We start from the raw sequence: 20833 nt of genomic DNA on the forward strand, positions 1-20833 counted from the left end.
TCCCTCTCCCTCCCTCTCTCTCTCCCTCCCTCTCTCTCAGTTTCTCTCTCTCTGACTGTTTCTGTCTCCCTCTCTCCCTCTCTCTCTCTCTCTCTCTCTCTCTCTCTCTCTCTCTCTCTCTCTCTCACTCTCTCAGTTTCTCTCTCTCTGACTGTTTCTGTCTCTCTCTCTCTCTCTCTTTCCCTCTCCCTCTCTCTCTCCCTCCCTCCCTCCCTCTCTCTCTCTCCCTCTCCCTCCCTCTCTCTCTCCTCCCCTCCCCGTTTCTTCACCTACCTGTCCTCTGTCTCTTCTACCCCTGCATCTCTCTCACCCCATGGCACAGTGGCAAGGCTTGGTTTCACATCCTGCCTCTCATACTTTTGTGTGCCCCTGTAAAAGGCACCTGACTTCCAGGGCCTCAGTTTCCTCAACAGTCAGATGAGGGGAAGAATTAGGCAATCTCTGAGCCCCTTCCCAGCTCTAAAGCCATGATGATTCTCTTTATCCTCCTTCCTCCGTGTCCCACTGTCTCCTCTCCTCGGTATCTCCATTTCTCTTTGCCTTCCCCAGGCTTTTTTCCCCCTCTTTTTTTTTGCCACACTTTGTGTCCTCTCTGGCTTCTCTGCTCAACATGTCAACAAGCCTACATTAAGCCTTTACCATGCTCCAGGCCCTGGGCTAAGTTCTGGGGACAATACAGTGCTTGGCCTCAAGGAGCTCACAGTCTAATGGAGGAGACAGCATGTGAACTGTGATGTCCAAATAGAGTTGTTGTGGTTGTGGCTGTGGTTGTATCGTTTCTCAGTCCTGTATACGTATATGGCAAATGGGAAGTAATCTCAGGGGAAGGAATGCTTCGGCAGAAAGTGAGATTTTTAACCAAGACTCGAAGGAAGCCAGGAAGGTCAAAAGGTAGAGGTGAGGCAGAAGGGTGTCCAAAGCACAGGGGAGCGCCAGCAAGAAAGCATGGACTCAGGAGACGGAGCTTCTCATGTGAAGAAAAACAAGAGACCAGTTTCTTTAGATTATTGAATATGTAGAGGGAGGTAAAGTTTAAAAAGACCGGCAAATTAGGAAGATGCTAGGTTATACAAGGATTTAAGAGCCACAAAAAGGGGGGGATTTTATATTTGATCCTGGAGGTAATAGGGAGCCATTGTGACTTATTGAGTAGGGTGCTGGTGACATGGTCAGACGTGCACTTTAGGAAGATCGCTTTGGTAGCTCAATGGGTAATTGATTGGAGTGATGAGAGACTTCAGGCTGGAGGAACAAGCAGAAGGCTCTTGCAGCAGTCCAGGTGGGAGGGCCTTGTGATGGAAGTGGCAGAGGAGAGAAGGCGGCATATCTGAGAGACAGTGGGAAGGCAGAATGAACAGGACTTGGCAACAGATGGGATCTGAGGAGTGTGGTTGAGAGAAAGGGAGGAAGGAGGTGAGGCTGACACCTAGGAAGGTTAATGAGTTCCATTTTAGACATATTGAGTTTAAAGTTATCGAGGGCACATCCAGAGTACTGTGAGACTGGAGGTCAGGAGAGAGGTTAGGGCTGGATGAACAGATCTGAGAATCATCTGTATAGAGATGACCATTGAATTCATGAAAATTGATAAGATCACCAAGGAGAATCGGATAAGGAGAGAAAAGAACCCAGAACAGAGCCTTGAGGGCCATCTGTGGTTAGTGGGCAGAAAGAAGCTAGAGGAAGATCCAGGGAAGGAGGCTGAGAAGGCTCAGTCCCACAGTTAGGGGGAGGCACAGGACAAAGCTAGGGAGAAGATCACTGTGTGTCCTCAGCCCTCTTGCCCTTCACTTTCTTGCTCTGTTTCTCTGGCTTGCTCCTTTCTTGCTCCTCTTCTCTGTCTCCGGTGTGTCTCTTTTTTCCCTCACTCAGCCTCCCCGGGTTTGCCCTTCTGCTAATGGTTTCCTTTTCTCCTTGCTCTCCCCTTTGTCACCATCTTGGTCTCTAGCTTTTGCCTGTCTCTTCCCTCTCTGGTTCCCCTCCTTCCATATTCCACTCTGTCATCTGCCCCTCTCTCATTCCCTTCTTGTCTTCCTCCAGCTTAGCCTCTGACCCACATGGGAATCACACCTATGAGGATTCCTAGAAAGAGGGTCATTTCGCATGAGAAAGCAAAGCATGCCAAAGCTGCCTCAGTATCTGAAGAGCCTTGTGGGGAAGATGATAGACTTGTTCGGCTTAGCCTGGGAGAGCTGAGTGAGGAGCAAAAGGGAGAGAATTACCCAAGAGGCAATAGAGGTCAGGAAAAGCCTCCTCCCAACTAGAACAGTCCCTGAATGGCAGTTGTGTGTGGGCTGCCTCCAGACGTTTTCAAGGTGATGATGGGTGATTGCTTGTTGGGGGTGGGGGAATCTCTTTCAGATCATGCAGGTAAACGGCGGCGCCCCTGTGGGCCTTGGATTCTGGGGCTAGTCAGTCTCCAAGGTCTTCTTTCTACTTCCAAGTTGCCTGAAATTCCCCGCGTTGAGGGGGATGATTTGGAAGGATCATGCACTTGGAGTTTCAATAGAATTTGGAAGTCATCTAGTCCAAATCCCATATTGTATATTGGGGGAAACTGAGTCCCCCAAAAGTGAAATGGCGTGCCCAAGGTTACATGGGCAGCAATGAGCAGAGCAGCGTTTGAACCCAGCACTTTGGACTCCATCTAGGTACACTTTCCTTCCTGCTTCCACAAAATACTAGTGAGGAATGGGGGTGCCAGGCTGCAGGGAGAACCTCTCAACTCCCAGAAAGACAGCCGCAGGCGTTCCCAAGGCCACGATCTTGCTCGTTCCCCTCCCCCAATCCCTTCCTCAACTCAATGAAAACGAGAGGCCCAGCCGTCACACCACCGAGGCGAAAAGTCCTCCAAGCTGCCTAGAACAGCACCGGAAGTACACGCAGGGAGCTCGGCTGCTCTCTCCGCCCACTTCCTGCCTCAATTTCATTGCTCTGCGGTGACTTAGCGCCCCCTGCTGGGCCCAGCCACTGCGAGCCTCCTGGCTGTTGGTGCTGAGCAGACAAAGGGGCCGCATCTGCCTTCAAAGAGGGGTGTTTAGAGATCGTTAAAATGATGTATATTTTTTTTTTATTGCTTCCTATTGTCTTTATACTGCCTCCATTTCACCTGCGTCCCTCCCGAGGGGGCCAGCCCTTAGAATCAAGAATGAAAAGTTCAGGAAAACCAATCAACCCTAAAGTCTGACTTTATATGCAATGTTCCACACCAGTGGAGCTCCACCTCGTCAAAGGATCTGGGGAGCCAGAGGTGGCTTCTCATATGTCTTCTTTGGAGCTAAGCCTGGTCACTATAAATTCGCCACATTCAGTTTCAATTGCTTTACAATCCTCTCATTTTACAGATGAGAAAACAGGCTTGGAGTGAGTGACTTGTCCAAGGTCACTTATCCAAGAAAGTGGCAGAACATATAAAGCTGGCCTTGAGTCAGGGGAGCCTGGGTTCCAGTCCCTCCCCTAACCCATGCTAGCCTTATGATCCTGAGCACTCACTTAACAATCAGTTCTCTAGGACTACACGTTGCCCAGCAGTTGTCTGTGTGGAGGGAGTTTCCTTTACCGATGAAACCTCGGGTCTGCTAAAACAGAATTGTAGAGCAATAAGGCCGCTTAGAGAGCATCCCCTCCACCATCTTAAGGTCATAGTTTTCGAGCCCAATGAAGCAGCTACAGGAATGCAGTGGAGACAGCACTGGGCCTGGAGACAGGAAGACCTGAGTTCAAATTCAACCTCAGACACTTATTGGCCGTGTGACCCTGGACAAGTCATATAACCTCTGTGCCTCAGTTTCCTCATCTGTAAAGAGATCATAACAGCCCCTCCCTCTCAGGGTTGTTGTGAGGATCCAATGTGATAATAATTGTAAAGTACTTAGTATTTTCATCTATGGCATAAGATTTTGGTCTGTGTCTAGTTTCTGCCATATTCTTTTCCAGTTTTCCCAGCAGTTTTTGGTCAAATAATGACTTCTTATCCCAGAAGTTGGGGTCTTTGGGCTTATCAAACAGTAGATGACTATAGTTATTGTCTAATGTGTCTTGCATACTTAACCTATTCCACTGATCCACCACTCTATTAGAATCTCTTTCTGATCAGGTGTTCAGGCCCCTTACCATCCCTCGTTGCTGGGCACTCCTGGTGCCACTTCCAAGGCCCACAGATGTGTCTTCAGAGCTCTCTGTCCTCTTAAGCTGCCTTGGGCTGGAAAAATGGCTCACTGTGACTTTTTGTTGGTTTTCCCACTTGGAATTCAGAGGAGCATATTGGGAGAGCTAGCCAAAAAATGCTCACATCCACTCCATCAACTCTACTACTGGTAGATTTTTTTAACAGACTGGCTCTGTTGTTGTTGTTGTTGTTTTTGTAACATGGCAACTGTGGAAATGTTTTGCCTGACTGCACATGTACAGTCTCTATCAAATTGCTTGCCTTCTCAAGGAGAGGGATGAGGAGGTAGGAAGGGAATTTGGAATGCAAAATTAAAAAAAGAAAAACAAATGTTAAAAAGATTTTGTTTGCACATAATTGAGAAATTACATTTGAGGCAGCTAGATGGCTCAGTGGATAGAGCACTAGGCTGAGAGTAAGGAAGACCTGAGTTCAAATCTGTCCTCAGACAGTCACTTAACCTCTGTTTGGCTCTGCAGAAGGAAATGGCAAATACTCCAATGTCCTTGCCAAGAAAACCCCATGGATGGTACTGGTGTGCTGTCACAAAGAGCTGGACGTGACTTGGCTTTCTTCTCTGAAAAACGAGGAGGAATTGACCTACCTAATGTCTACGGTCATCTTCCAGTTCTACAAATTTCCCCGTTTTCCATTCAGTGGGCTCTTTCCCCCTTTCCAGCCTGATCTGCTCGGCTTCTGGCCAGCATCCCTTAGTTGGCTCATTCCTCTGCTCATTCAGCAAACATGTATTCACTGCTTTCTGGCTGCCAGGCCCTGTGCTTGGTGCCAGATACAGAGTCATGATGCCAAGTCTGCTCTCAAGGAGCTTACGAGCCCATTTCACGGGAGAACAAGTACTCACATCGTGTAACTTGGATCCAATGGAGAGGCCCTCTTGAGCTCCAAGATTCAGAGCTGGGGTTGGCATTTGACATTAGTGCTACGCTGTGAATGTCTGCCCAAAGGCTTTGGACTTTGTCTTAGGAGCTTAGGAGCTGCTCAAGTTTGGTTCTGAATCAGGAAAGATGATCGTCGAGCTAGGCTTCCAGAAGATCAGTCTGGTGATAGTACAGGCTGAGAAGCAGTGCTGAATTTCAGATTCCGGAGAGCCCTGAGTGCCAGTGCCAGATATGACTCTGCCAAATCATGCTGTTGACTCAGCTTAAGTTTCCAGTCTGTAAAGACGTGCAAACCTTTTTCAGCGGAACTCTTATTGGTCACATCTCTTCTGTTCTGGAAACATCATGTCCCCTCTCTAGGCCTCAGTTTCCTTATTTGTCAAGTGAAAGGCTTGGATGACGTAGTCTCTATCTTCACAAGTGCAAAATAGTCATAGATCTTGAGCTGACCTCAGAAGCCACCTAATGCAACCTGTCATTTTACAGATGAGGAAACTGAGAGCCAGGGAGGTTATGAGTTGACCGTATTCTCAACGCAGTAAATTTAAGAGGTAGGAGGGAACCCCACATCTCTGACTCGTCAGTGCTGTTTCTGCCAAACTGTTCTACCTCCCTAATCGTGTGTCTGACAAAGGCCTGGGCATGTTAGTATACTGCAAACCCAGCATGAGGTAACAGTGTGATATGGTAACCCCAAAGAGCTCATTTGATGTAGGTTGCATTGACAGGCCTGGTGTGCAGAATGAGACAGAGAGGTTCCACCACACTCTGCCCTTTGTTAGAAGATACTGAGAGTATTGTGTTCAGAAGAAGGACATTGAGAAGTTGGAGTTTCTGGAGGAGGGTGAAGGACACCTCAGCCTAAGGCCACATGAGGATCTAGCAGTAAATGGGGATGTTTTGGCCTGGAGAAGAGAAGACTGAAGGGGGAAGGTGAGTGCCCTTCAACCACTGAAGACAGCTGTGAGACAGAAGAGGGATTAGACTTTTTCTGATTGATCCCAGAGGGCTGAGCCAGCATCAGTGAGTGGAATGTGAAGAGGGGCAGATTTGGAGTTGGGGTCAGGAAAAACTTCCTACCAATGAGCACCATCCCCAAGGGAATGGCTTCCTTGAAAGGTACCAAGGTCCCTGGGCCTTGAAGTCTTCAAATGAAGGATCTCCATTGGGGATGCTGAATGGACAGAGAACAATTGTTCCAGTATGAGTTGGACTAGATGGAATCTGAGGTCTCTTATGTGCCTAGGACCTTTCCAGCTCCAAATTCTCTGCTTCTCTTCTACCCAACTTCTGTTTGAGTGGGCCTGGGCTGGGCTCTGGGGATTCGGGGGCGAGGGCAGGGGGAGGGGAGAGACCTTGGAGTAAGAGATTTCCAAGGAAAGGGAAAGGGGGTTGGGGAGAAAAAGAAGGCCTAAATGACTCTGCAGGAACCTGGGTGCCTGAGGATGGTGGGTTTAATGAGAGAAATCAGGGCTCGGAGAGGCTTTTTGTGTGTGTGTGTGTTGTGAGATGTAGTTTTAAACTCATCTGGCCTCTTTCCCGGCCCTCTCCCCCTCCTTTCTAAGCCAGCCCTTTTTCCTCCTCGTGGATCCCTTCTTTCCTCCTCCCTCCTCTCTGCTCCCTGCCCCCCCTTCCTTTCCCTCCACCAGCTCACACTCTTTCTTACTCTCTACCTCCTCTCCACCTCTTCGCCCCCCCATCCCGCTCCCGGCCCGCCCTGCCCCCGTTGCTATGCAACGCGAGGCGCGCAGCCAACCCTGGTGGCCGGTGGCCCGCGGACCTCCGGGCTGCTTAGAACAGCTGCCGGATGCGCGGCGCAGGCAGCGGCTGCGAGGGCCCAGCCCGGGGCCTGCCTGCAGGTCCTCCTGCACACGCAGTCGCCTTCCAGAGCAGGGGAAAGTGAGTGAGTGAGTGAGTGCGGTCCCTGGGGGGCTTTGGCGGGTGGGGGTGGAATCCCCGAGCTTGGGGCCCGGCCGAGTCTGCAGTTAAGGCCTCTGTTCGCCTCCATGGCGCCCCCTCCGGGGACCATTGGCCCCTGCGCCTGCGCCAGCTCCGGCGCCCTTCAGCCCCAACCACTATTGTTTTTGCGCCTGCGCACACTCTTCCCTTGGGTCCGGCTCAGCACCTGGGTCAGCGCCATCTCCCTAAGGCCCACCCTCTAGTCTTCTCACTGCTTAAACCCTAGCTGTCTTCCTACCCTTAAAGGCCCTAACTCAGCTGCCCCGTCCTCCAGGAAGCCGTCTCTGATTTCTTGAACGTCCCCTAAAAGCTATAAATTCATAGGATCTCAAAGCAAAAAGGTTGCTTAAAGATCTTCTAGTCTAATCATCCCTCTCTCATACAAGGCCCAAAGATGGAAAGTTCACAAAGGTCACCTTCGCCAAGGTCACAAGAGTGGCAGAGCCAGCCACGGACTTTTCATTGGGTAACTTACAATGTCAGAATCTTGGAAACACTTTAAAAATAAAACAGGCCAAACTCTTCATTGTATCAGTAGGGGAACTGAGACCCAGAGAGGGCAAGGGACCTGCCCCAAGGCCACACAGCTAGAGGCCAGAGCCTGAACTAGAATTCTCTCTGCTGTTTCCCTCCCCTCCCCCTCAGCCTTATCCCTCTGGGGCCTAGATTTGAGTCTTCTTTGTATTCTCCCCCCCCCCCATCCTCCACATACTGGATGCTAATTACCTGGGTATAGTCGTTAATCACCAAATATCTCTTAAGTCCCTATTCTGTTGGGGGGGGGCACAGATAGGAGTAAATAAGACCTTACTCACTAAATGACTAAAGGCACCAACGTAATTCAGAAAGGCATTTATTTAGGGTTTCCTGTACACCACAAGGCCTTTACTGGACACTGGAGCCACGTGTGTAAGAGACAGAAATGAACAAGACCCATTTGTCCTGGAGAGCTCACGGGCTAGAAATAAGGCAGGAACTTCAGTTCAAAGAACAGTTATCGAGTACTGTTGTCTGCAGAGGGCTTTGCTAGCAGAGCCCAGAACTGAACTCAGTACTCCAACTGTAGTCGGCTAAAAGCAGAATACAGCAGGACTATTACCTTCCTCGTTCAGGACTCCCTTAATACAATTTGAAATTGAGTTAGCTCTACCATCTGTCCCCTAATCTGTCCTTGAACCATTGTCAGAGTGATCTTTCTTACCCATATCTATTTAGCCTCCAGTATGTGGAGGGTTGGGGTTGGGGTGGGGAATATAAAGAAGCCTGAAACCTAGGCCCTGGAGGGATAAGCCTGAGATGGAGAGGGAAGGAAGCAGCAAAGAGAATTCTAGTTCAGAGTCTAGCCTCCAGCTGTGTGACCTTGGGCAGGTCCTTTCCCCCAATCTGGTCACAGCATTCCTCTGCTCAGAAATCTTCAGCGGTTCCCTACTACCCTCCAGTCTCGTGCTGTTCTATTTTTTTCTCGTGTTGTCTCATGTTACTTTCCTTTATGTACAAACCAGTCAACTTCACCCTCTCCCATGTTCTCCCACCTCCAGGACTTTGCTCACACTGTTCCCTATACCTAAAATGTTCTCTTTTTCCCTCCTGAGTTCCTATCAATCCTTTAAAGTCCAACTCAAATGCCTCCTCCTCCAGGAAGTTTTCCCTTATCCCTCAGCTCAGTAATGACCTTTCCCTCAGACCTCCCTCAGTTCTTTGTGTTTTGTAAGTCTCTAAGGCATTTCTCATAGAATATCATTTCATACAGTTATTTGATTCATTGAAGATTGTGGTCTGATCCCCCTACTAGGTGGAAAGCTCCTTACTGGCAGGACCCGTCTTATCTACACTTTGTATTTCCTGGTGCTCCTCCACCAAGCTCCTGATAAGTCGTTTTTAATTTTTTTTTAATTTTTGAGGATTTTTTTTAGCCTGCAACTCTGCTGAAGCTATTAATTGTTCCTTTTAGTATCTTTGTTGATTACCTAGGATTTTCCAGCTAAAGCATCATTGTTGTTGTGTTTGTCCTTCCTTCTCTAAGAGGACCATGACATCAGGGAGATGATGACATGACTTGCAATTGACCTTGTTTTGAGTGAGGGAGGGCTGTGCAAGGTCACCAGCCTCACTTTCTCCTCCTGAGCCAGATTCTGGTCCAGTGGCCAGATATAGATCAGGACAACTGGAGATGGCCCAGGATGCAATGGGAGACCGTGGCCCTTTTAAGCAAAAGATCTTTTCAGGTTCTCACTTCGGGTGAGGTAACCCCATTCAGTGAATAGGCCTTTTTAAGAAGTGAGTTAAGAGATGGTCACTTTAATAAAAAAAAAAAAAATCAAACTGGGAGGGGAAGACCCTCAGGGTTGCTGGCCAAAAGAGAAATAATTATTATTTACATTCACTCTAGCCAGGCTGGCCCAAAAAATAACCTTGAAGTGCTGTTGGGGCAGGGAACTATAGTAGTCCAGTCAATGAGCTCTAGAATGAATTGGGTTTAAAGCCTGGTCTTTGAGAAAGAAATCTAGCCAGTAAACCCCACAGGGGAGAGGAAGGGGGAGGGGAGAGAGGGAGAAGGAGAGGGGAGAAGAGCTGAGTTACCCAACTGGAACTGGCTAGCTGGGTCCCTATTCAGGCAGCTTGGACTACTCACAGGTTGTGTTTGTCTTTCGTTCCCGAAGAGGACCATGACATCAGGGAGACGATGACACATGGCTTGCAATTGACTTGGATTTGAGTGAGGGAGGGGCTGTGCAAGGTCACCTAAAGCATCATCTCAGCAAACAAAGATAGTTCTATTTCCTCTTTGCCTCTCTTTATACCTTTTATTTCTTTCTCTTCTCTTATTGCTGTTGCTAATATTTCTAGAACTGTCTAGCAGGGAGAATGGGCATCCTTGCCTCACTCTCATGTTTATTATGTATTGCATATGATACTTGCTTTTGATTTTAGATGGAAGCTTCTTATGATGTTAAAAATGCTTCTATGCCTGTACTTTGTAGGGTTTTTAGCATAAAGACGTTGTGCTTTTTCCAAGGCTTTTTCTGCATCTATTGAGATGATCATGTAATTTTGGATGTTTTGCTTTTCAATATGATTATTTGTATTGATTGTTTTCCTAATGATGGATTATCCTTGCCTCCAATAAATGGTTTTTGAAGGGAATTTTTGTTTTTCATATTACAGATCTGACATCCCCAAGTCACTACAAACCAACCCAGCCCTGAGCTGTTGTCTTCCTTGGCTGTTAGCTTCTCCAGAACTTGAATATCTGTTTCCTAAATAGTGTTTGGGAAAAGCTGTGCCAAGTCAGGTTTTTGTAAGTGGAGCTCAATTTCCAGTGCATCATGGGAGCTCGACATTTAAAGAAACCCTGCAGTGACTCCTTGGATAAAGGGAAGAATTGTCTCCTAAAGCATGGGCATGGTGAGTGTGTTTGTGTATACTGCATTTTCTTCAGATGGGCAATGCTAGATGTGGTAGGAGCAGGTGCTGCCAGAGTGAATGCTGTGAGCTGGGACACAGAACAATGCTTCCTAAGCCTTCACTTGCCAGCAGGGGCCTGTCACGGTTTCTCTTTATAGGCCCAGTGTCTAGTATGGAGTGGGCATTTTAGAAATGGATAGAGATAGAGAGCTGGCCTCAAAGCCAGGAAGACCTGAGCTCCCCTGGTGATGGAGAGCTCTCAAGAGCCATGGAGAGGATATCCTGAGCCCCAGGGCATCAGTTGTAGTAGTGGTAATGGTGGTAGCTTTGTTGCATTTGGAGTGAGCAGCCATGGAAACCAGTACCACTTCCCCGAGTACTGTTGCCTTGTGCTCAGCTGGCTGGCTCTTCTCCCAGGAACACTGCATCTTTGGCTACATTCTCAGTACACTGGGGACTGTGAGAAATAGACATATTGTGGCAACTAGGTGGTGTGAGCTCTGGGCCTGGAGTCAGGAAGACCCGAGTTCAAATCCAGCCTCAGACACTTACTAACTGTATGACCCTGAACAAGTCATTTAACCTCTTTTTGCCTCTCTTTCTCCATCTTTAAAATGGAGATAATGGCAGCACCTATCTCCCAGGTTGGCTGTGAGGCCAAATGAGATGTTTGTGAAGTGCTTAGCACAGTAGTGAGCGCTACAGAAATGTTAGCTATGGTTATTGTTATTGTTATTATTACATTCCTTGCCTCTCCTTTGAGGTTCACTCCATCCATCTGTCTCATTCAGTACTGACCCTGGTCATTGGCATCAGCTGGCTTCCAGGCCAACTTCCCTCTGTTCTCATGGGGTCTTCTCTGTCCCAGCCCCTGCCCTCATACACTGGCACTCCTTGATGCCCCCTTTGATACTCTGGCTTCCCAGTTCATCAATCCCATGAACTCTATCTTCATTCCACTTCAGCTGCCCACAATCAGTCAGTCAGTCAGTCAACAAGAATTTACTAAGTGCCTACTATATACAGGTGCTGGGCTAAGCTTGAAGGTACAGTCACATTTTCTGTCTCATCCCTTTGCCCGGTGCTGTCTGTGCCCCCAGAATCTTCAGTTCTGAAATTTCGCTCTCTGATCATAATGTTCTATTCTTCCATCTCTTTCTCTACCTCATTTCTCCTACATCCATTATTTGTCTTCATTCTGACCATTTACTCTTCTTCACCCTCCATTCCCTGTCTCTCTTTCCCAGCCTCAGCCAGACCAGTTCGTCTCCTGGTCCCATCACCGTTCATGATGTACCAAACCCAGCCCTGACTTATTGCACCCACCACAGGTTTGTTCTCTCGAATCTCAGTTGGGCATTCATTGCTGCACAACAGTCCTTTGACTCTTGCCTGAATGCCTGAGATACTTCCCATAATGCCTTCTCTTTGAAGGCCCACTACCAATTCTTCACCACTGAGGACCTCAGTTCCTACTCTACTGGAAAAAAATCGAGGGCTTGTGCTCTGTTTTCCCTCTTGCCACACACTCCATCCCTCAACACCCCTTTTGAGCATCCCCCCATTCTCTCCTCTTTTGCTCTGATCTTGGAGGAAGAGGTGGTCCTTCTTGTGAGAGTTGCTCGCTCTACTTCCGCTTAGATTCCATCCCCTTCCATTTCCTCCCAGAGCTTTACCCCTGGATTGTACCCATTCTCTCGTCCTCAATCCTCCTTACTCTCTAGCGCTTTCCCTTTAGCCTACAATATCTCCTTCATCCTTCAACATCTTCCCTTTCTCCCTCCATCCCTTTAACCTACCATCTGATAGCTCTTTGGCCATTTGTGGCCAAACTCCTAGAAAGAGTTGGCTATATTCATTGCCCCCACTTCCTTACCTCTTGGGTTTCAACTTCTTTCAATATGGTTTCTGACCCTTGCACTGAAACTGCTGAAACAAATGGTCCTTCTTCATTCCTCTCTGTGGCTTTGGGCACTGGCCACCACCCTCGCCTCCTCCCTTCACGTCTGTGACAGTACTCTCTCCTGGTCTTTTCCTACGGGTACGACCATTCTTTCTGAAGTCTCCTTTGCTGAATCATCATCCATCTCTTCCCTGCACCTTTCTTCTCTCTCTCTCTAACACACACTCTTTCTCTCACACTCTCTTGGTCATTTCGTTGTCTCTATGCCAGAGATTCTCAGATCTATAAATTCAGCCTCGATCACTCTTTTAAATTACCATCCTGTGACGACCACAACAAATGTTCATCATCTCCATTTGTACTTCCTGTAGACATTTCAAAGTCAGCATGTCCAATGTGGAACTCCTCATCTCACTCCCACCCTCACCGTGCCCCCCTTAAACTTCCCCATTTCTGTTGAAGGCACCAGCAGTTTTCTAGTCACTCAGAGTCCTCCCCCCGACCCCTGCCCTCCCCAATGCCTAGTCACTTCGAGTCTTGTGGATTTAACCACCACAATGTCTCTCGCATTTAATCATGCCTTTCTTATTATGGAGCTCCTACCCTTGCACAGGCTCTCATTATATCACATCTGGGCTAACTGGCTCCCTTTGTCCAATCTTTTTTCTTTCCAATCCATCCTTATATACATAGCTGCCAAAATAATGTTCCTGTTCTTCCTTTCACTGGAGAGACAGAGGACCAGGATGTGGGATGTAGCCTGTGCTATGACTTGTGGTCACTGTGTTGGGTGATTCAGGGCTGGGGAACCTGTGGCCTCAAGGCCATGTGTGGCCCTCTAGGTCCTCAGCCTTTTGACTGACTCTAAACATCACAGAACAAATCCCCTTCATAAAAGGATTTGTTCTATAAAAGCTAGGCTCAGTCAAAGGGCCGTACCCGAGGACCTAGCAGGCCACACGTGGCCTCAAGGCCACAGCCCTGGCTTAGGTGGTTTTCTCAGTGTCATGTCCCTGCTCAATGGCTCCCTCTTGTTTACAGGATAATCTACAAACCCTTCAGCCTGGTATCTAAAGCCCTCTGCAGTCTGACTCCCCCTTACCTTTCCAGACTGAATTCATGTTACTTTCTGTACTCTGCATTTCAACCAATTGGGCCATCCCTTTGCACAGACCATCCCTCCTGTCCAGAATGCCCTCCCTGCTCAGCCCTTAAGATCCCCAGCTTCCTTCAGAGCTCTTCTCAGGTGCTGCCTCTCCCCCAGGTGTAGGTACTTTTTCCTTTCTCAAGTTATCTTATATTGCCTGTAGGTGGTGTACCCCCCCAGTAGAAAGTAAGCTTCTTGGGGACAGGGCCTGTTCTGCTTAAGACCTAGGACTATGCCTGGCACCTAGTAAGTGTTGCAGAAATGTTTGTTGAAATGAATTAGTTCTTGAGAAGATACAAAAATAAGGAAGACATGGTGCCTGCATTCAGAGAGCATGCAATCTAGAACGGACCCAAAGCTATGTAAGTAACACAAATGAGCAGAGCATCTGAGAGAGGCAGTGTGGGGTGGGGGACAGAGGGACAGCCTTGGCATCCACGGAGCACCCAGCCCCCCGGGCAGGCCTCTCTGAGTGACAGCACAGAGCTCTCTCTGCAACAGTCGGTGAGTTATTCTTTTTCTCAGTTTGTATCATACCTTTTGTTTTACATATCCTCACTTCCAGATATATTGCTCCCTTTCCCCTACCCTGAAAGCTCTCTCTTGCAACAAAAGATGAATATAAAAAAAGGAAAGACAGTTTAGCAAAACTGACTGCCACATCAGCTAAGTCTGACAATGTCTGCATTGCTGCACACCCAGAGCCCCCCCATCAGCAGAGAAGGGAGGGAGGTGCATCTTCTGATCCCTGGGGCCAAGCTCAATCATCAGAATTACATACAGCTCTCAAGAGGCCAAATGGGAGGGAATCTCTGAGGAAAGGCTTGGATTAAGGAGGACTGGGAAGGGCTTCTCCCAGCAGAATGTGGGACGTGAGCTAAGGCTTGAAAGAAGCCCGGAGACCAAGGGTGAAGGGGGAGAGCATCTGGGAGGCTAGAGAGATGGAGCAACAGAGATACCAGAGACCAATGTCACTGCCCTGTGGAGAGTGTAATGGAAAGGAAGGGTATGAGAAGGCTGGGAAGGTGGGAGGAGGCCCGGTTTGTGAGTGCCAAACAGAGGATTTTCTCTTTGATCATGGGGTAATAGGGAGCCATTGGAGTTCACTGAGCAGGGGAGTGATGTGGTCAGACTTTAGGAGGATCACTTTGACAGTTGAGTTAAGGATGAACCAAAGGGGAGAGACTTGAGACTGGGGGAGCCAAGCAGCAGGCTGTGGCCATAGTCCGTGCTACAGCTTGCCGCCGGGTGGTGGCTGTGTGAATGGGGAGATGGGGCCTTGTGTGAAAGCTGGTGCGGAGGAAGAACCAACAAGATGGGGATCCAGGAAGGCTTCCTGAGTAGCCGGCATTTGGACTAGACCTTGAACTTGACATAAGCTAGCAACTGGTGAAGAGTGGAAGGGGAATGGGAGCCTTCCAGGAACAGCAGGGCCTGGTTACAGATGGGGGGGGGATGACAAAGAGATCTCTGAAACGTGCCCAGCTAGTGTGTTTAAGGGCTGATTCCGGAGAGTGCAAGACAAAGGTTCGTGGACAACATCTCTCAGAGCTAGAAGACTGTGGACCCGGACCCACTCAGACATGGTTGGACAGGGCAAGTGGCAAGTGGATCTTCTGCTAAGCCTAAGGTCTCTCCAGATAAGAAGGTCAGTCTGCAGGTCCCAGGAGAGTATCCCAGAAAGAGACACTTTCACAGCTGCTCGCTTGTGGGTAAATCGATCACAGTTCTCCCTATAATGGCCACAAAAATCCATCTTTAGTCAACAAGTCCATTTCAGTTCAAGCATTTCTTAGGTGCCTACTATGTGTAAGGTATGATGCTGGGGAGGCAGAGATAGACAAGATGCAGGCCTGCCTCTCAAGGTGCTGGTGACCTACTGGTGGGGTGTATACCCTGATGACTCTCATTTACCCCACAAACCCCAAGCTTCCTGGGGCCAGAGGTTCCCCAGATTTTTTCAGCTTTTCAGTAGGGGTGGAGAAAAAGTAAATGCTTGTTAACTGAAAGAATAAAGTTGAACTTTAAAAAGATTATGTGGTCTCAGTGATTCCCAGTTTCCCAGGTTAGACTGGTCTTCCTGAGTACACGCATTCATTCATTCATTTAGTGAATGTTTATTAAACATCTCTTATGTGCAAAGTTTAGATCAACAACCAAGAAGCATTGACTGAGCACCTCCTATGTGCCAGAAACAAAGTGAGGTTGTGTGTGTGTGTGCGTGTGTGTGTGTGCGTGCATGTGTGTGTGTGCGTGCGTGTGTGCGTGTGCGTGCGAGTGTGCGTGCGTGTGCATGTGTGTGCGTGTGTGCGCGCGTGCGTGTGTGTGTGCGCGTGCGTGCGTGTGCGTGTGCGCGTGTGTGTGCGTGCATGTGTGTGCGTGCGTGTGTGCGCGCTCCCTCCACTGAGCTTACAGCAGAAGCCAGGGAGAGATGTTTTGATGGTGGGAGTGACCTGGCCACTGTTCCCAGAGCAAGTATAGGAGGTAGATAGAGGACAGGTTGAGGCCTGCTGCATGGCTGGATAGCATGTGATACGTGACTGAGGACAAGCTAGATAATATGGGCTGAGTTTCCACCTAGATGGCACAGTGGATAGATGCCTGCAGTCAGGAAAGCCTAAATTCAAATCCTGCCCCAAACAGTACCTGGATGACCCTGGGCCAGTCCCTTCACCTCTGTCTGCCTTAAGTTACTTTTCTATAAAATGGGACAATAACAGCACATACCTCACCTGGCTGTTGTGAGAATCGAAGGAGATAATGTATGTGTGCACTGTTATTATTATGTGAACCATGGCCTTGGTCCAGTTAGAGGTAGTCAGGACAACTCAGCAGGAGGACGGTCTACTCACCGCCTCTCCCAGTCCCAAACTCAGTCTCTTCCCTCAGAGAGGTGACAGTCTAATTAGCAACACAAACAGAGAACCTACCATTACATGACACGCCTATTAAATCCAGGTAATTGAAGCATTGTGTCAACTGACAGGGATGTGGTTCGCCCCCTGCTGGTGAAGCCAGGCAGAATTTTGGGAAGATAGTGTTTTATCGAAATTGTGCTTTAAACGGTGGGAAGTAAGTCAGTAGGAAAGAGGGGAATCCGTCCTCAGACCAAACACTTGACACTTACTAGCTGTGTGACCGTGGGCAAGTCACTTAACCCCAATTGCCTAAAAATTTAAAAAGATAATAATAATTAAAAAAAAAAAAAGGAAAGAGGGGGAAGAACATTCCAGCTGGACAAAGGGCCAGGACATGGGAGGATGAGGAGCTTGTTGGAGTGGGCTTGAGAGTACAGCGAGCCATGCATTTTGGCCTGAGCATAGAGTGTGTGATGGGGTGTAATACAGGAGAAGGCTCGAAAGGGATTTTGAGATACCAGATTTTGGAGGGCCTTGAAAGCTGTATTAGGGTAAGAAAGAGGTGGGTAAATCTTTGAGTAGAAGAGGGACGGGTTTACTCCCATCAATTGCATGTAAGGAGATAAAGGGCTGGAAAAGGGGATGGGGGGGCAGGGAGGGCAATTTCTGTTCTCTTGGGTAAGAGAAGCACCACTAGAGGTGTGGTCTCACTGGACCTTTCTCCTCGCCTAGCTCCACCTGCAGCCCGGCTTCTGAAAAGCAACAGAAGAAGCCAGGCAGTGGTTGGCCTCCAGGTAAGTTGGGGTTCCCCTTGTCCTTCCAAGCCAAGGGGCTAAGACCCATTGCCTTCCCTCAGGCCATTCTGCCCTCTGGGAGGCCCTTTCATCCCCCTCTGCTTCTTGTCACATAATTCTCCCCCTTCCTCATGGGGACAAGATTGCTCCCACCTCCCTCGCTTTCCCTTGTGCATCCTGTGTAACTCTATCTTGTATCATGCTTATCTGTATACCAGTCAGTTCCATCCTAAGCCCTGAGGGCAGCAACAGTATATGTCATCCCCCAGTGGAAGGCTTCTCCAATGCCTTGGACATACAAGGCCCTGAATAAATGTTTGTTGAACAGTTCCCTTTAACCCTCGAAATGTACCTGGGAGAAGGGAGGCAGGGCCACAGGGACACACGGCAGGGATTATTAGTCTTATTTTAGTTATCTGTGAAGCAGCAGGGGTACCCTGAAGGGAGGTGGGGTGGCTGATGTCTGATGTCATTCAGCAAATTTGTAAAAGAGGAAGACGAGGAGGAGGGTGGAGGAGGAGAATGTAGGTCTCCAGACTAAGAGAATCCAAGAATTTCAGAGCTACAAATCTGACTAGGAAACTGAGGTGTAGGGCAGGCAAGGGACTCGTTGGGGGCAGAAGCAGGACCAGACCCCTGTAGCATCACAGACTCTCAGGGATTACATTAGAATTCTTTATGTTTTAAAGCTTTATAAAAGCTCTTCCTGTAGAAAATCCCCTTGAGGTAATTCATTCAAATATTATTATCTACATTTTATAGATGAGGAAAGTAACGCTTAGGAAGATAAAGGGACTTGCCCAAGATCACACAGCGAGTGTCAGATCTAAATCTCTTGTCTCCGAATCCAGTGTCCTTTCCATCCACTCCATCATACTGCCCCTTAGAGAGCCTCTCTTCCATCATTTGCTATATAAGGAAACTGAGGTGGGGGAGGGGGACAGGGACTTGCCGAGCTCACACTTAGTGCTAGACCGAGGACTCAGGAAAATCTGCCTCTCCTGGCTCTTGGCCAACTTCTCTTTCCTCTGTCTCATGCTCCTCTCACTCTGCCTACCATAGACTCCCAGCTTGGCACCTCTGCCCGACCCCTCTGCTGCCTCATGCCAGCCATCCCTGAACAGAGCTGGGAAATTGATCTTGCTGTTTTAGGAATCATCGGTGACCTTTGAAGATGTGGCTGTTTACTTCACATGGGAAGAATGGAGGCAACTGGACCTTGCTCAGAGGGCCCTGTATAGGGAAGTGATGCTGGAGAATTATGGGAATGCAGCCTCCCTAGGCAAGTATGCACACTCGGACATCCCAGATCTGGGGTTCACTTGACTCCCACAGTTGCTCCCAGCTGTGAACATGAAAACAGCAATGGCAGCAGTGAAGCCTGTGGTCGTCCAGTGGCCAGAGGGAGCAGGCTGGGGGAACATCTGGCCAAAGGCCTAGGCTTGTACTCTACATGGTCCTCATGGCATTCATGTCTCTAACCTCCAAGAGCGCCAGTGCCCATGAACTGATTTCAATCATTCTGAAACTGATTGGTCTGTTCCATCCTTCTGGCATCTCAGTCCTTTATTAGACTTATTATGATGAGAGTTTGAAGTAATTATCAAGTAGAGACATTTGAAGAGCCTAGCTAAGGAAGGTCTTGGGTAATGGGCAGTTACAGAAACGGACTGCTCCTTTCAGCTCCTCCTCCATCCCCATTTCCTACAAAGAGGTGGCCTTCTCTTCGCCGAGGCAAACCCGCCACCTGCACAAGTGATCCCATCCCACGCCATTTCCTCCAACAGATTGCCCCTCCTATCATCCCTACTCTCTCATTTGTCTTGAATCTTTCCCTGTCTACTGCTGCTTCCTTGCTGCCCACAAACATGGCGTGTCTCCCCCATCCTCAAAAAAACTCACTTCTCTGTCCATCCCCACTGGCTACTATCCCATATCTCCTCTCCCTTTTGTGGCTAATTTCCTACAACTGGTGCCTTCACTTCCTTTCTCCTCTCAATCTCTTAACTCTCTGCCATCTGGCCTCTGTGATGGCACTCACATCACTCACCTGAAACTGCTCTCTCTAAAGTTACCAAAGATCTCCTAATTGCCCAATCTCATGGCCCTTTGTCAGTCATCATCCTTGACCCCGCAGCAGCCTTGGACGCTGCTGGTCACTCTGCCCTCCTCTAGACTCGTTTCTCTCTAGGTCTTGGTGACCCTGCTCTCTTCTGCTTCTCCTCCTCCCTCTCTGACCGCTCCTTCTCAGTCCCCTTTGCCGGATCTCCCTCCAGCTTGTACTCGATGACTCTGGGGTTTCCCAAGCCTTTGGCCTGGCCCTTCTCTTGTCTCCCTATACTCTTTCACTTGATGGTCTCATCGGCTCCCATGGATTCAGTTATTATCTCGATGCAGATGAATCTCAGATATCATTTGTCTAGCCCTAACCGCTCTGCTAACCTGTTTCTCATCTCCAGCTGCCCTTAGACATCTTGAAGTGAGTGTCCCCTAAATATATCAAACTCGACATCTCCCCCCCAAGCCTTCCTTTCTTCCTTCCTTTCCTGTTGGTGTTGAGGGTACCACTCTCTCCCCCATCACCCAGGCTCACAACCTAGGGGTCATCCTGGACTCCTCACTCTCTCTCACCCCCCATATTCAATTTTTTGCCAAAGCCTGTTGATCCTACCTTGAGACCTCTCTCAAATCTGTGCCCTTCTGTCCTCTGACACCCTGGTGCCCCCACCCTGTTGCAGACCCTTATCTCCTCATGCCTGGATTACTTCAATAGCTGCTGGTGAGGCTGCCGGCCTCAAGCCTCTCTCCACTCCAGTATGTCCTCAATTCAGCTACCAAAGTGATTGTCTTTTTTTGTATTTTATTTTCTCCCAGTTACATGTAAAAACAATTTTAACATTCATTTTTAAAACTTTGAGTTCCAAATTCTCTCCCTTCCTCCCTCCCCACCCCTCCTCATTGAGAAGACAAGCAATTCGATATAGGTTATACATGGGTAGTCATGCAAAACACATTTCCGTAATAGTCATGTTATGAAAGAAAACATAGACAAGGGAAAAACCCTCAAGAAAAATAAAGAAAGTTTAAAAAAAAGGCTGCTTCAATCTGCCTTTGGACTCCATCAGTTCTTTGTCTGGGGAGGGACAGCTTTTTTCATCATGAGTCCTTCAGAGTTGTCTGGGCTCATTGTACTGCTGAGAAGAGCTAAGTCATCCACAGCTGATCATGGCACAATGTTGCTGTTACTTTGTACACAGCACATTTCACTTTGCATCAGCCCGTATAAGTCAAAGTGATTGTCTTAAAGCACAGGTCTGACCATGTCATTCACTCCCCTACTCAATTAACTCCTGTGGCTCCCTCATGCCTCCAGGATCAAATATAAAATGTTGTTAGGCATTCAAAGCCCTTCATAACCCGGGCCCCTCCTCCCTTTTCATTCTGCTTACACCTCATTCTCCTCCATGTACTCTCTGATCCAGTGACTCTGGCCTCCAGCTCTTCTTTGTATACAACATTCTAAGCTCACCCTACCCTGTGCCTTTTCATTGGCAGTGAAACCCTCCATGCCCAGAGTGCTCTCCTTCCTCATCTCTGCCTCCTGGCTTCCTTCCAGTCTCAGCTAGAAACCTTTCCCCGTGTCCTTGAATCCCAGTGCCTTCGCTCTGAGACTGCCCCTAATTTCTCCTGTCTAGAGCTT

General features: G+C 48.5%; 1 protein-coding gene across 1 annotated transcript in view; it reads left to right on the forward strand.

The window, feature by feature from the left end:
- The first annotated feature begins 6722 nt into the window (after positions 1 to 6722).
- The window catches only part of LOC110203442 (uncharacterized), a 28988-nt gene continuing 14877 nt past the window's right edge, over positions 6723 to 20833 (forward strand). The window contains exons 1-4 of the mRNA XM_078147906.1: positions 6723 to 6966; positions 10192 to 10431; positions 17072 to 17133; positions 18286 to 18415. Of these exons, the coding sequence (XP_078004032.1) occupies positions 10353 to 10431; positions 17072 to 17133; positions 18286 to 18415 (271 nt within the window). The 5' untranslated portion in view covers positions 6723 to 6966; positions 10192 to 10352. The remainder of the gene's footprint in view (positions 6967 to 10191; positions 10432 to 17071; positions 17134 to 18285; positions 18416 to 20833) is intronic.

Source organism: Phascolarctos cinereus, unplaced genomic scaffold, assembly GCF_003287225.1.
Source record: "Phascolarctos cinereus isolate Bilbo 61053 unplaced genomic scaffold, phaCin_HiC Scaffold_8;HRSCAF=390, whole genome shotgun sequence".
Classification (NCBI taxonomy): Eukaryota; Metazoa; Chordata; class Mammalia; order Diprotodontia; family Phascolarctidae; genus Phascolarctos; species Phascolarctos cinereus.